Source organism: Zonotrichia albicollis, chromosome 4 (genome assembly GCF_047830755.1).
Source record: "Zonotrichia albicollis isolate bZonAlb1 chromosome 4, bZonAlb1.hap1, whole genome shotgun sequence".
Lineage (NCBI taxonomy): Eukaryota > Metazoa > Chordata > Aves > Passeriformes > Passerellidae > Zonotrichia > Zonotrichia albicollis.
Window position 1 is genome coordinate 9,320,056 of NC_133822.1, and position 15,773 is coordinate 9,335,828.

The window sequence follows — 15,773 nt, forward strand, 5'->3', positions numbered from 1 at the left end:
TGCGTCTAACTGTGATGGATTAAGAGATATAACATCAGGCTTTGTCAGGTCTTTTGGTCCAACTTTCCTTTTCGGCAAGGGTTATATAAGTATAGGAAGTTTTGTAAATTTCTGTCCCTCATGGGCGTGTTTCAATAATTAGTATTTTGAAAGGGGAAATCATGATTTACAGATGAGGCAAAAATAGGTTAGATATGCTTATATGTAAAGAGGTGTGACTGAATTTTACTGAGCCTCAGGGAAAGTGAGAAATAAGTTGCAGTGTCAAGATAGATCCTTAAAAACTGGATTATGGAAATGCAGCTGCACAACCTCCAAAGCAGCTGGAGTTGTTTGGAGTTGGAAGCCATCCTAGTTGCCAGAGAGACATTGCATAAGATACTGCCAGTACACCTTGGCTCAGAAGTGGAAACCTCTAGAGTTAATTGAAGTTCCTATGGCTAATCCCAAATCCCTGACTTGTGAGTGCTTTTGCTCTGATGTTCAAATATCTGTAAGAGTACAAATAATGACTTTCTGATTTTTAAGTTTTCCTCACATGATTGAATTATCTCCCTGTCTTTTTTTTCCCCCTGTCAGTACATTTACTATAAAAATGTACCATGGTTTGCAGTTTTGCTATTGGTGATTGAGTACAGTGTTGTAAATGCAGATGTTTCAGGATTCCAGATTTTAAAGGACTTTTTAAGATGATGACCAACCTTTGTTCTTTGGTCTTATGCCCTTCCCAGCTCTCAGCCTGTGGTTATCAATGTTGTGGTCACAATATCAAATTCAAGCGGCTTCAGGCACTTGTATATGTCCAAGTGAGGAAACTGATTATCATGCATTCCTGTTTTTATTCTTTTATTTGTCCCAAGCCATCCTTGTCTTTACCTGAGCCTGTCAGTTTCTGGATTTTGGGGATTTTTTCATGGCATGTTTAGTAACAGTCCAGAATTTTTTTTTGCTGTCTAGTTAGGTTTTCCAGTCTGGATCCTATCCAAAGATAATTTGGTAGAAACTTCTGGGTGTGATGTTTAAATATTTTCCAAAACAAAAATCAACATTTTCTGTGATGAACCAAACAGTTATGCATGCTCAGTGTACTTTCTCAATAAAAACAAGACTGGTTGAGGAGCAGGAGCTAAAGAGTCCCCACCTCATTGTCAGATAGAAACTGCAGACACAGAGGAGAAATAACTTCCCCAAGTTTACTTGATATATCCATAGGAGAGCAGTCGAAGTTCTGAAGTCTGATGTGCCTTCTTTCTCTTGCTTATAATTCAAGTACTATTATAAATTATTATAACTTATAATAATTATTATGTAATTATTATAATTGTAATAACTTATATAATATCATTATTACAACTTACAATTATAAGTGTGCTTTTATTCTTTCTCAAGTCACACTTCATGTGTAGCTTGATGTTTTCACCTGCAGCCCGATGAAATCACAGGAGGAATCTTCATCTACATTCATATGGTTTTGACAAGAAATTTTGCATCTGAATTCCTGAAGGAGCAATTTAACTTTCCTGTGTTAGGTTGGTACCTAACAGAGTTGAGTGGGGACAGAATATGCAAAGTAAAACAAAATAATTATAGAAAGAACTGTGAACCTGAAGACAGAAGTTGAAAGGAGGCTGTTGGCTGTTCCTCCATTTATAGAGTCAGCTACAAGGTTGGAGGTTTTTTCCTCCAAATATAAGGCTTTGCTTCAGGGGATGCCATTTGTTTCTAATAGCTTTGTCACATAGCTAAGCTTCAATAAGAGAAAGGCTCCAGGGCCTTTTGCAGTTTCAGCACTTTTCCTCTCTGTTCCCAACATTTCCTTTTATTCAGGCTAGGAATTCTCTTTGGGTAGTCCTTTTGCACATCTTGCCACTGGCTGTAATTAATAACCTGCTTCTAGAAATTCCACTCATTGTCTTTTTTCTTTTTTCTTCCCTTTTTTTTTCCTTCCTTTTAGAGGCTGTTCAGGATAATTACTGTCTTTAAAGTTTTATGAATCACAGTGTTTGACATCTTTGATGTAGACTGATTTTTCAGATAACTGCACTTTTTGTTCTAATGATCAATTTGTCACTGTTACTTACAAGCAAATAAGAGATTTAAATCCCCAAAGATGCAGATGTTCTTTAGTTTTGTTGCCATCTGTTTTCCTGCCTACTGGATTCCAAGACTAACATTTGTTCATTTTAATGAAGCTATATTTATATAGTATACAAGATACAACAGAATAGGAAATAGATACAACGGAAAGTCTTTAATATAAGTTGATTTTTAAATCATTTGATCATAGAGCAGTATCTTTTCTGATGGCTTTTATTCTCATGTGAACTTCTCTTTAGCTAGATGGTTTGAAAGAACTTAATCTGCAATTAAATTGTTTTGCTTAATTGCACATAAATTGCAGATCAGAAAACTGAAATTTCCTTGGAAGATTCCCAAGAGAGGTGCATGACATGACCTTAAATTACTTCGCAAAATTTAAACTGTGCCATTTAAACAGCAGTCTTCCTGAATGTCAGAAAGCCATACAATTACCTATGCTCATGGAAGTGGGACATCTGATATTTGAATTCTCAATGTAATTTGGTAGAGACCTGCTTTCTCACTCCAACAAATTGTTTTCTGCAACCAGCTCAATGAAAAGGGATGAAATTTTAGGATTTCTGTAAATAAGACTCTGCCTGATTTATTAAAATCCTATTGGATTACTTCCCCATTTATCCAAGTAATTTGTAGTTAAATTTTTTTGTGATATTTTGGGGAAGTATTTCCTCAACAGGTGACAGGTTGAACAGCCCCTCTTCTAGTTGGCAATTATCTACATTTCTAACTCAGGAAAGCACAAGTAACCAAGATTTTGCAGGCACTTCTTTCTGTTAAAAAGAAGGTATTTCAGGCAGAAGTGTTGGTATTTGTTACAGCTTGTGAGATTACAAAGCAGTAAGTGCTAATTAAAGCTTTATTTATATTCAAAATGAAATATGCAGTCCCTAAGTGCCTTCATCTGTCCAGTAACAAAGTTTATAGTAAACACAGCTAATCCGGTGTGCTTAGAAGTGATATTTTGGGAGATAAGATTTCAGATACTCAAGGCTGGTTGGCTGTTAAAAGATTAGCCATATTTTTGGAATGAAAGGTTTGTTCTGCTGCCTTCCCCTTCTCTCAGCACTTAAATTTATCTTGTCTTCTTGTCCAATCTCCCTGAAATATTTGGCGTTCTTTGTATTCAGACCATATCTCTTGTCAAAAATCATTTCAGTTAATTACTCAAACAGGCTTGAGGCAAACCTTTGCTTGGTATAAATCAGCTGAATGGGCTTCTTAAGAGTCTATGACTTTATGTTTAATCCTTACTTCTGTCCACCTGTGCACTAACTGGACTTTGCTTTGGTGATTTTCCCTCTTCCATGCATTTCTTCTAATCCACTGACTGCCCAGCCTGTGCATCCTGCTGTGTTTATGTCCTGCTCTACAGCCAGGTCACAGCAATTGAGCACTTCAGTGATTCATTCCAGACTGCTACTGCTAAATAATCTCTTTGGCAAAAGAGGCTGTCTTCTTTCTGTAGCAGCCCAGTCCCAAAAATAACTTGGGCCAGCATTTCCTTTGTGCAGCCTCTCAGAGGCCAATAATCAGGAATGATGAGGGTCCAAGGAATCTCCACCAGAGTGGGCAGATGAAATGCAAAATGAGTGAGTACACATCAACATGGTCTGAAGGAAAGGAGAACATGCATGTTCTCCAGCACCTGAAGCCTCAAGATGAGTCAAAGACTGACCTAATATGCACCAAAAAATAGTATGAGGAAGGAAGGGATGCCCTTTCTTAAAAAAATAGACATTTGCAGAGCTTAGTAAGATAAATTATACTTGAGACTCGAGGAGCAAAGACATACCTAGGCTATTTATAGCTTCTGAACCTCCTTAGTCTGAGCTGAACTAATTCGGTATGTAGATAAAATCATCATAGCCTTTGTCAGTTCGTGAGCTTTCTCAGTCAATCTCCATGAATCCTGGGCATGTTGTAGGAAAGGAAAAGCACCATATTAAACAGAGATGACATATAGAATTGAGCAGTACTATATGTCTACTGATCCAAAAAATCCCCCAAAACCACAAGCAAAAATATCTTCATAGGAAAATGTACTTTTTATTTCACTCAGCCATGGCAGTAGGAAGAAGCCTGTTGAAGGATATGTCAGCGTTTTATATGTGCAACTGTCTCAATCAGTGAAAGGTCTTTTCAGTCTCTCTGCAGCATAAATTTGTCATTCTCTGGCTTCAGAAGGACTTGGTAGCTCTTGGAATGCTGACTGGTCACTGAATCCCCATTGCTCCATTATAAAGTGTACAGTGTTACTTTGGCAGCTTTTGGATATGTAAAGCACACCAAGTGAATGTCTGTTCTAATGCCTCTTAAATTCAAATAACATGGTTAACATCATGTCCTGGCTTGAGAGCAAGCAAATATAGATACATCTTAAATTCATATATTTTATACTTTAATGCACATAACACTTGCTAAGATTGCTTCCTTTGAGCACAATGTTTGGTTCACACTGCTCTCTAGCAACTCAGTGGAGCTACTGATACATTTAAAATAAGCATTTGTGAAAATGCTGTGGTGGGTCACAAGTTAAGGTTGGTAAAACACAAATACATATCTTCCCATCTCTTGCAGAAGCTGAATGCTGCAGTGACAGGAGTAGGAACTAGGCAAGGGTCCCTCTTCTATTCCAGCCCCATCACTTGCTCCATGCTTTTTTCCTGTTTTCAGATCTTAGGTAGTTAGAGACATCTCATCTCCTGTGATGCTGCTCTGCATTCACCAGAAATCAAAATGGAAGCCCTGCAATGTGAGATTTGCTTAGATAATCTGAATTGCCAGAGGAAGAAAAAGCTCAACACTCCTTGCTTTTTAACATTCTTAGTTGCATCTTTGTAGTTGTTTGGTTTCAGCTGCACCACAAAGTCTGTTTGCTCTGCCTTTGAACAGAACACACACATGCAGAGGTTTTTTTTGCTATTTGCTTCAGGCTGCTAATTTTGACACCTTTGTAATAAATCTGTTGGGTAGATGCAAAGCTTCAGGCTTGGCAAAACCTCGGGAAATCAAGAGAGGAGGCAGCAATTCTTGTAAGAGCAGGAGTTCCAAAGGCCATATATTAACAGGAATCGTTTCCAGCTGAGCAAATCTGTTTGAAAGTAGCAGGTACATGAAAAGGAAAAGCAGTTAGAGTGCATTACCAGAGAAGTGTTACTCCTTGTGAAGTGATTTCAGCACTTAAAACCATCTTTCTGAATGCCTGTAGTATGATACAGCCCTGAAGGGCCAAATAATGACTTGTAATTCCCACCACCTAGTGTTTCCTACTCTGGCTGCTTCTGTGCCTTCAGATTGCAAAGTGAATTAACAAAAAAGTGATTTCTCCTGATGAATCTGGAGGGGCTGAATATTTATGGCTAAATTTGTGGTCCTTAAACTTACAGCACAGATCTTCTAAGCTTCAGAGTTTATAACTGAGGAGAGTAGGCACCTTCCTGGGATCATTCAGAACCTGCAGCTGGGAGAGTACAGCTGGTGATGACATTTCTTTTAAGTGTTTCAATTCTTGCTTCCTGCTGGTATATCGTTGCCCTTTACCATTTTTAGGATAAAGAGTTCTAGGGCCCAAATAGCTTTGCAGAACCTAAATAGTTCTGCTGCTTGGAACCAGCAGGGTCCTTCATGTACTCCATGGAAGAAGTACATGAGCAAACTCCTAGTTTGGCTTCTTAAAATTTAAATCTTCTAAAATCTACTATCCGTACACCTCTGCTGATTCAAGTCAGCAGAAGGTCGCTTACCCTTCAGAAAGATAATTCCAATTTCAAGTGACTGTTTATAGATTTTTTTTTCTTTCTCCAGTGACTAAAGGAAATTTGGGCAAGCATGCTTATGTTTTGGAAACCCATAGTAAAATAAATGAAAAAAATCCCTGTTGCAGGAAGACAGACTGATATTCCTGTAACAATGATTATTAGAATATTATGACTTTGGTTTTGTCTGGAATGCATTTTTCTCTGTACTGTGTACACAAAAAAAAAAAAACCCAGTCCTGTATTTGCATTGTAAGCTGCTGATGAATAAAGCTTTCATTTTTATTTTGCAAAATCTATCAAAAATATTCTGTTCTGTTATTTGCTTTGTAAAGAATTTTGAAGAACAGCTAATTATAAAAATTAGCCTCACAGAGAGCAAGAAGTCATGTGATATGGGTATTCCAGTTAAAAAGCTGGGGAAGGAACTTTGCAACCAGTTTTGGGTATAATGAGAAAATTTGAATTGCCCTCTCTCTGACCTGATAAGTAACTACAGAAGATACTTAGACAAAGGCTCTCCTGCACTTCTAGGGAAAAGAAAATGAAAAAAAAAAATTTATGTTGTTGTTAGAGTCAGCTGTGGAATCAGAGGATGCCAGTCCATACTGTGCTGTCATGTGTTAAAGCCCTTAATTTTTAATATTCAAGAATTTAATTTTATTTTTTTTAGAATGATATGGGAGGCCAAAGAAGCCTAATAAACAAGTGGACAACTTTTCTGAAAGCCAGGCTTGTGTGTTCCATACCTGGTCCTGAAGGGACAGACACACATTTCGATGAGCTGCGTAAGTTGATTTCTCTTTAATGTTTATTTTGACGTTAGTAATACCTGCTTTTGTTGGAATTTTTCCCCCTCTGGTTTATAGAAGCAGTATGTCTTGTTTTGATTTGAATCTTCTTCCAAATAGGGCTAGTAATACCTCTGACTTTGATCAGAAGTCCCTAGTTATAGCTAATACTGATCTGATCAGAATTACAGTGTTTTTCCCTTTCCCTCAAAAGCTGGAAAGTAAAAATCTGATTTGATATAAAACCCACACTATCTGCAAATGAACACATTTCAGAATATTGCTACAAATTCACACAGCAGAAACTAAAATTCCAACAAAAATAAAACCTGGTTATGTTTTTACGAATTTCCTAGTTACAGATGGTTAATGTAGAAATAGTCAGTGGATGTTTAACTAAAAAATCAAAATCGCCAAATATATTTTTCTCATTGCAGAAGATATATTCTTACTTTCTACAAGAGATGAGAGGAACCCTCTTGTTTATGGAGTCTTCACTACAACAAGGTATGTGTTCGGATTGTATTTGCCTCTGAAAATAAATTATGAAGATCTTACTCAGAACTTTTATACTTTTGTATATTCTGGACTAGATCCTCATTCCTGAGAGTAGGAACTGCTGGAATTTGGTGTCCAGTGTCAGGGTTGTAGTCATTGAGGACAATATTTTTCAGTACTGAAAATAATAAATTATGTCTAACTTAATTTGTTTGTGTGCTTAACTTTTGAGGGTGATTATAAAAAGTAATGTAAATGTAACAATCAAAAGCAAACTAGATTATTTCAGCTTCATCCAGTGAATTTGTAAATTTCTATCATATTTATTGAGCAACCAATAGTTACAATTTTAGGCAAATGATTGTTGTGAAGCCTCATTTCTGTGAGCAACACTTTGATGTATGCTATTTCTTAGTATGAAAAATTATTCTCTAAACTGATAGTTGAATGATTTTATAGTTCAGAGTTAATGAAAGGATAACCCAACTTCATCTCAGGGGGTTGCACTGATCAATTAATGACCTTTCAGATCAATAGTGAGGTGCTCTCTATAAAAAGTCAGAAAGAAAACTTAAAATTCTTTCTTTTGTCTCCAGAACCTTTGAATTTAGTGTAAGTAATGACTAGCCAAATGCTGAAGAGTATGAGTACAATGAGGAATTGCCAAGACACTCCTTAATTCAGAAGCAGTAACCACAGCAGCTGTCTAGAATATATAACCACAAAAAATACTCTAAAACTGAAGTAAATATTGCACAATAAGTGAAATGGTTTGTCAAGCAACTAAAGTACACGCTACTCAGCAGCTTGGCATGGTGTTCTTTGGAAAACTGAACTGTTTCAGATTTTTTTAGACAAATACATTTTTAAAAGGGAAAATGCATGAAAATTCAATAAGTGTTTATTTTTATATCTTGTTTTTTTGGTCTTTCCAATGCAACTTTTAATTCTCAGGGACCTCACCTATATCACTAATATATGGGCTTGTAGATGTGAACACAGTGTAAATTAATATCCTTCACTGGATAAAATTCTAATTAAAATAGCTAGTAAAAATAAAGCTAGTAAATGATAGCTGGAGACTGTCAGCCAGTAGAAAAAATGATATTCCCTTGAGTAGTCCCAAAGGCCAAACCAGGTTTCAACCGAGCAAAGCTTAAAACTGTAACAATGATGCCTTAAGTTCTAGCTTTCATATTTTCCAGATTTTGTACTGCTTTAATATAGAACTCTGAACTTCATATAAAGTGCTAGCAAGTTCTCTTCACAGTTCAGTTATACAAAAGAATAATTTTTCCAGCCCAAGAACCAGGGACAGCGTTGCAGCTTCAGGCCCAAAAAGGATAAACAGCAGGGAATTGAGGAGAGCAATCTGTGGGGATGGGACTGCATAAGCTAAAGCTGTAATGGGACAATTAACCCCAGTATGTAAATGAACCAAAATTTGTAAAAGTGAGAAGACTTGTGACCAGTCATTCATCTTGGGTCTATCTTGGGTAAAGCGCCAGCCAGGCTCTTGCCCAAGGTGTATCCTTTTAAAGCCTTTTAATAAATACCTACTTTATTCCTTTAATGCTGTCTAGCCTCTGTTCCAGGTCAGCCTCTCTAGGCATCAACAACAGTGGCATTAAATATCTGTAGTTAGTAGAGCTGTGCACGTTGATGTTCAGCAGCGCATCAGCCTCCCAGTGTTGGATTGATAAATAATAAATAACTTCTAATAAATACCTACTTTTAATAAATACCTACTTTATTCCTTTAACACTGTCTAGCCTCTGTTCCAGGTCAGCCTCTCTAGGCATCAACAACAGTGGCATTAAAAGTCTGTAGTTAGTAGAGCTGTGCACGTTGATGTTCAGCAGCGCATCAGCCACCAGGTGTGGGATTGATCCCAGCCCTGTCAGGGGCTCCCTGGCTGAGGTACCAGGGGTGTTTGCAGCCTGCCCACGTTAAATGAGTGCCCTTACAACCCCTCAGATTTTCCTGTAATCATGGAATCTTAGAATCACAGAATCCACTGAGCTGGAAGAGACCCATTTGGATCATGGAGTTCAACTCCTGGGCCTGTGCAGGACACCCAGGAGTCACAGATGTACATGAGAACATTGTCCAGAGCCTGTTCCAGTGCCCAACCACCCTTTGGGTGAATAACCTTTTCCTGATACCCATCCTAAACCTCTCCTGACTCAGTTTCATCCTTCTTCACATTGCAGCTCGGTGTTCAAGGGCTCTGCAGTGTGTGTGTACAGCATGGCCGAGATCAGGGCCGTGTTCAACGGCCCCTACGCGCACAAGGAGAGCGCGGATCACCGCTGGGTGCAGTTCGAGGGCCGCATCCCCTACCCCAGGCCTGGCACAGTGAGTCTCTCCTTAATTACACACCTCTGCTTCTACTCAAAAAGCAATCGTGCTTCACACCCCTCCCTCCCCAGGCTGGTAATTTGTATTTTCCGCTCAGGATGTTTCAAATTATCCTCTCAACTCTTCCCCCTCTGTTGATAGCTCAGACTTCTACCTACACTGTAAGTATATAAATATACATTTTTCCATGTCTCTGAGATAACACTGTGTCCAGACTGTTTCCTGATTGTCTCTCATATTGTGGTCTCCCAATGTACAGCTATATTTCTGTCTCTTGGGATCACCTTTAAGGCATCAATGCTTCATAAAAAGCCAAAAGTATTTCTTTATATAGTTATCACAGGTTTTTTATCTGTATTTCTATTACCTTCATGTCTGTTAAAATCATTGAGATAGTGTCACTAATTCTGTTGTGTCTATTCGTGCATATGCTGTGTTTTAAAGTAAAATAAGGAGCTAACTGCTGGACATGTTATGTGATAAAAAGTAAGAGACAGGATGAAAAGAGAAATTTGGTATCTGGAAATACTTTTAACCCCAGTCTCTCAGTTGTAGCGCTTAAAAGCAAGGAAGAAAACTGAAAAACTCATTAAAGTTTTCTTTTCCCACTTCTGTCACAGTATTAAATTTCAAAAAGCACGGGCCAGCATGACAGATGAGGAAGAAATTGTATTTCTAAAAACACTTCAACTTTAAAAAAATCATCACAACTTTAGGCAACTCTTTGTACATAAAACAGTAAAAGAGCAACAATTTTATCTGGAATAGCTCTTCGTCCTCTTGATGAGGTATTCAGTGAACAAGTATTAGGCAGCCAGCCGTGAGCTGTCAGCGTTGGACGTGGCCTAGAAGCCATGTGGCCATTTCTGCATTATTTCTCTGACTTCATAACTGATGTAAGCCACATTATCCAGTTAATTTAGTTCATATTTTTACACATTTCACTGTGTCTCTGTGTTTCCTGCTTCATCCTTCCACTGGGCTGAACTGCGTGGTCATCCCAGCGCTCAGCAGGTCAGGCCCCAGGGGCTGATTCCTTCTTTCAGCTGAGGAGGAACCTCAGAGCAGCTCTCTCTCCAAAGACCAGGACAGCTCATAATTTGGCCTGCCCGTGATCTGCCCTGAGAGAGCAAATCTCAGCTTATTTGGACAATTTTGGCATTGCCAGCTTACGCATCTCTCTGTCATGTGAAATACACAGTGCCCGCATAAAGAAGATTAAATTTAATTTTTTTGTGTGTGTGCAACTTCCATGGCTGGTTAAGAAGATCAGATTAATTTAATTTTAGCTACAAAAATGGTGCCAAGGAGAACAATAGCTGGTCCCATGGCATCTAAAGAGATTAAAATAACTCTCTTGAAAAACTCAGAGTGCTCCATAAGGATGAACACTTTGCACAGATAGATGGATCATAAGCTCATTGCATTTTTGAGTGTATCAGCCATCACATGTTTGAGCTGGGATTCTCAAGGAAGGAAACATGCCATGCTGAAGCATGTCAGTGCTGATCTTTATCGCTGATTTGAATAAGCCATGGTTGCAAGTTTTTTAGAAGTTGGAAAGTTTAAAGATAAATGTTTTCTGTAAGCCAGCCCTTCACTCTCCAACTGCTTCCTTTAAGCACCTGATAACAGCTGTGAGAAAACAGTATCTTACAAGTCCTCCAAACCTTCATAGTCTGTAGGAGTTTGTCTGACCAAGGACTGAGAAAGGAAGTGGATTTACTGAGGAAAGCTGTCAGAAGAAAGATATCTATCTATTTACTATATAGATGAGGTAAATGTATTGCTGCATAACTTTTTATCTGTTCCCTTAGTGAGCTGGATTGCAAAACACTTCAGGCTCAGTAGTTTGATGTAGGGAATCCAAATAAGTAGATTCATGCCATGCTCTTGGCTCGTGATAGGCTCTGCCAAACTTGGATATGAACGGATTTAGGGTGGGATCTGGACAAGCAGTACTGGGCTTAAAGGCAAGGAAAAGAAGCAGCTTGAACCTTGAAGACCACTGCAGTGTGAATGCTGAAGTGCTTTCCTTAAAGATTAATTTCGTCATATTTGTCAGCTGTGAGGTGGTTCAGGAATGCTCAGAACAAAGCCAGAGGGATAATCTACCCTTTTTTAAGTTGCTAGAACATTTTTGAAATTTAAGCTCCTTGTAAGTGTTGCCTGCAGTTGGCATAGCTAACACTGCTCTGATTCTATATTTCCTATACTTTAAGTTACTGGCCAAATCTAAAAATGGCTGTTCTAGGAAATGCATTTCTTTTGGTGGTTGGCTTTGAGAAACGCATTGATTTCCTTTCAGCATTTATACAGAAGCAGGAGACTGCATACCCTAATTTAACTTTCTGCTCTGCTGCCTTTATCTCCTAAGTAAATAAAGCTGCTCACTATAGAGACTATGACTACTTTGATTTTGAAATTTTGACAAAATGCTTCCTGTGGCAATTTGTGTGTGAGATAAACTCCCAGCATGACCATGATATCATGCCTTCGCAATGCTGAGTGGGTTCAGGCAGCAGCAGCCCCTCTCTGCTCATGTCCCTGGGCTGTGGCAGGCTCTGCCTGCCCTCTGCTGCCATCAAAACACCCCTGGACACTATGGCAGGGGACCTCTGGCACACTCCCCACCACTGACACTGCAGAGCATACAGCTCTTTAACTTCTCTCAGTGGTATTAAAGTGCAAGTGGAAATAATGGGAATTAAACAGTGGCAGGGCCTCAAATCTGTTTCCATTTGGAAGGTGAAAATAAAAAGAGACAGAAAGAAAAGCATGAAGCAGACAGCCCTGACACAAAGAGTGAGTTGAAAACCAAGGGAGCTTTTGCTCTATCTGCTTTGGCTGTTTAAAAAAATTGGACTTGTATATCTGCAGCTGTCCCCAGATAACAAATCCAGTTTTATTCCAGTCTTTTTGGGTTTCTCTCAGGAAATTGTCCATTAATAAAGAAACCATGGAGAATTTCCGTTAAAATGTGTTCTGTATTCTGAAGCAGAGTTTTCATCATGCCCTCCCAGAAATCACAGACTGCATTTGAACAAGATTTTCAGTGAATTAAGAAGAAGAAATTTTTTCTAGTTTATTTATTGAGCTGTAGCAATTGCAGTATCACAGCAACTCTTAGTGCCCATTTGGAAATTCTCATGGGGTACACAGGAGTCATACTCATTTCATTGATGATGAGTAAATATTGTTAAGATCAGATTTTTAGAGAAATGTCAGTATTTAAAGATGCAGATTAACACTCAGTCTGATATACTGCACAATGCAGGACTGTTAAATGCTAACCAGGGGCAACAGCAAGTGTTTTGGTGGGTCTAGATATCTTGCTGATCTGATTTGTCAAAAGATCAAAACAAACATCTGAATGAGCAAAGTAAGAACCTGGCAGTCTGTCACTTAGCTACAAGAAGCAGCAGCCTAACCCGTTGCTCTTGTCCATTTAATGAGTTTAATGTCTCACCTCTTTCTACTCCAGATCTGAATATGGTCCTGGCCTCTGGAATTCTTTGTGTTTTCTTTTTATTAAATGAGTTCCCTTACAATGCCTCAGATTTTCCTGTAATCATGGAATCTTAGAATCATAGAATCCACTGAGCTGGAAGAGACCCATTTGGATCATGGAGTTGAACCCAGGGCCTGTGCAGGACACTCAGGAGTCACAGATGTACATGAGAACATTGTCCAGAGCCTGTTCCAGTGCCCAACCACCCTCTGGGTGAATAACCTTTTCCTGATACCCATCCTAAACCTCCCCTGACTCAGCTTCATCCTTCTTCATCTTCTTCCCTCTCAGTTTCTTTCTCTCCCTTTCTTCAGTGGAACCCCTTCCTTTATTTCTTCTGGTAGTCCAGTGTGCAGGCTGATCAAGATGTGGTGTGCACTAGGACTTGGCTGTACCACAGAGAAATACTGCCTCCCTTGTCCTCCCTTCTGGTTAGTTTTGCTGCTTTAATAAGCTTGTTCATAAAACATTTAAGGTTGCCCTTGTTATTTTTAGGCTTATCTTCCCCTTTCACCTATCTTTTATGAGACAGACAGCATTCTTTGCTTCTCCAATTCCTCTCTCCTTTGATCTCCCTACTGTAAAATAGGGCAGCTTAATTAAGTGAAATGTTTCACTTTATGGTTTTATTTTCCTCAGAAAGCCTCCTACACCTCCTGTTACTTACCAACCTGTTTTCCACAACATGAATCACCTTCCAGCTTGTAACAGCCTTTTGCAATGTTGCACACCTTGTCACCTTTCCTCATGTTAGAGGTCAGCAGAGAATTGCAAAGTGCCACCTGCAAAGTCAAGTTCACTCATCCAGCTGGTCTCAGCTCAGCTAGCCTCAGATTAAAGCTCAATTTTCTCAGCTTTTTCTATCAAGGGCACAGGTGTGTTAAATGGAAAAGCAATACAAAATGCTCAAGAAAAAAACACTAGAACAAATCTTGCACAAACAATGGGATCCAACCATTTAAAAATAATAGGGGACTTAAAATTTTTGTTTGTTTTGTTTGTGCTTTTTGTTGCAAGGGAGGAGTGACTTTGATTCCATTTAAAATTGGCACTGTTTGTTTTTCTCCTACAAACCTGATTTGTTCCCCTCACCCCAGCCTTCCTCCAGGCTCACTGAGGAGCTTCAAGGTTAAAAGTGAGTCTCCCCACTGAGTGTTCAGTCCTCCTGGCACTCATCTTGTAGAGAGCATTGAGGGATTTTGTAGACATTATAGACAAATACAGAATGGACTGTGCAGCTCTGATGAGTGTACAGAAAAGAAGCCATATGGTATTTAGGCCTCTCAGGAACCTGGGTTTCATCTTCAGTGCATTGGCTGTGTTGGAGGTCCCCATTTAACACAGAAGTGAGAGGATGAAGGTAGTTCCTCTATTTTATCTTCTTTTTGCTTAATGAATCAATGATAACACAATTTATGCAGAGCCTGGAAGACTTGACAGTTGCTAGTTTTGGCTAAAATAAGAGGTAATTAACCTGGGAAAAGTAAAACACCTTCAACATGAAGGAGCCAGGAGTTCCCAGGACAAGGGATATCTCCTCAAGGAGGGAAGCCCAGACTAAGACATCTAATTCCCTGCTATGGGAGAGATTTAAGAAATACTTCACTCTTTTATGTTTCACACTGGATACTTCCAGTACTCACAAGAGTGAATTGCTGGCATGGTTCTCAGCTGTCCGTCTGAAATCCATAAAAATTCCCAGCCTGGACATTATAAAAGCAAGCAGATGCCTACTTCACTCAGTATAATCAATCTACCCTACCCTGTAGCTGCTTGAGTCTCGGTGTTAAGTGGACCTCAGGATACATTTGACAAGACAAATTTAAACTGGGATTTTCAACACACTTGTAATAGAAACCCTTTTGAGGTTCCCAGGGAACAACTTTCTCTTTTTAGTTTGTCAGGAGACACCAGCACTGCTGAACTACAGATGCATCATTAATGAAAAGGATATATGTTCACATACCTTATAGCTAGATTCCCAAATAATTGCCACCATTTTAATAGGTGTTAGATCCAGCAGCTCTTACTGAATTCACTAGATGGTGTGAAGCACTATCCAGTTTGGCAAATTGGAAGTTTATTTAGGAGCCCAGCTTCTGGCACCAGCTTTTGAGAAACTTGGCCACGTTTCCCACATAATGTTAACACAGTCACACTGTATGTCTCAGCATTGTGTGAGATCCACACATCCAGCACTCTGCTAAGCTGCAAATTTAATAAGACAAGTGAAAAAAGGAGAAAAGCGTACAAATGTGTGGTGGTGTTAATTTAGTGTGTATTTGCTTTTATTTAAAAAAGATTAATCTTAACTTACCACTGTGTGACCACATTCATACAAATAACAGGTGAGGGAAGAGAAGGCATCTTTGTAGATCACGTGAGTTCAGGACGTAGTCCAGAGTGATTACTGTCAAACTGAGCTCACACAGAAGGCATTTCAATAAATTTAAGTAACTATTGATTTTTCAAAAGATTTATGCCCATAGAGTTTATACAGCAGTTGAATAGAGATGCCTTTAGCATTTCCAACTCTGTTTCTGTCGGGTTTGGGGGTGTTTGTTTGTTTGTTTGTTTTGGGTGGTTGTCCTGTTTTCTTTTATTCTTCTGACACATATATTTTATTTATTTTTTATATTTATATATTATATTCTATATATTCAATATATTTCTGACACATATATTTTTATCAATTTATTATTTATGGCAGCAAAGGCCTAAGCAACCTCTGAAGAATAGATTATATGGTGAACAAGC

At 38.7% G+C, this 15,773-nt stretch overlaps 1 protein-coding gene across 2 annotated transcripts in view; it reads left to right on the forward strand.

The window, feature by feature from the left end:
- SEMA3D (semaphorin 3D) overlaps positions 1-15,773 on the forward strand; it is a 145,245-nt gene that overhangs the window by 101,683 nt on the left and 27,789 nt on the right. For both annotated transcript variants that reach the window (XM_074538772.1, XM_074538771.1), the window contains exons 9-11: positions 6,529-6,643; positions 7,084-7,153; positions 9,358-9,502. In XM_074538772.1, the coding sequence (XP_074394873.1) occupies positions 6,529-6,643; positions 7,084-7,153; positions 9,358-9,502 (330 nt within the window). The remainder of the gene's footprint in view (positions 1-6,528; positions 6,644-7,083; positions 7,154-9,357; positions 9,503-15,773) is intronic.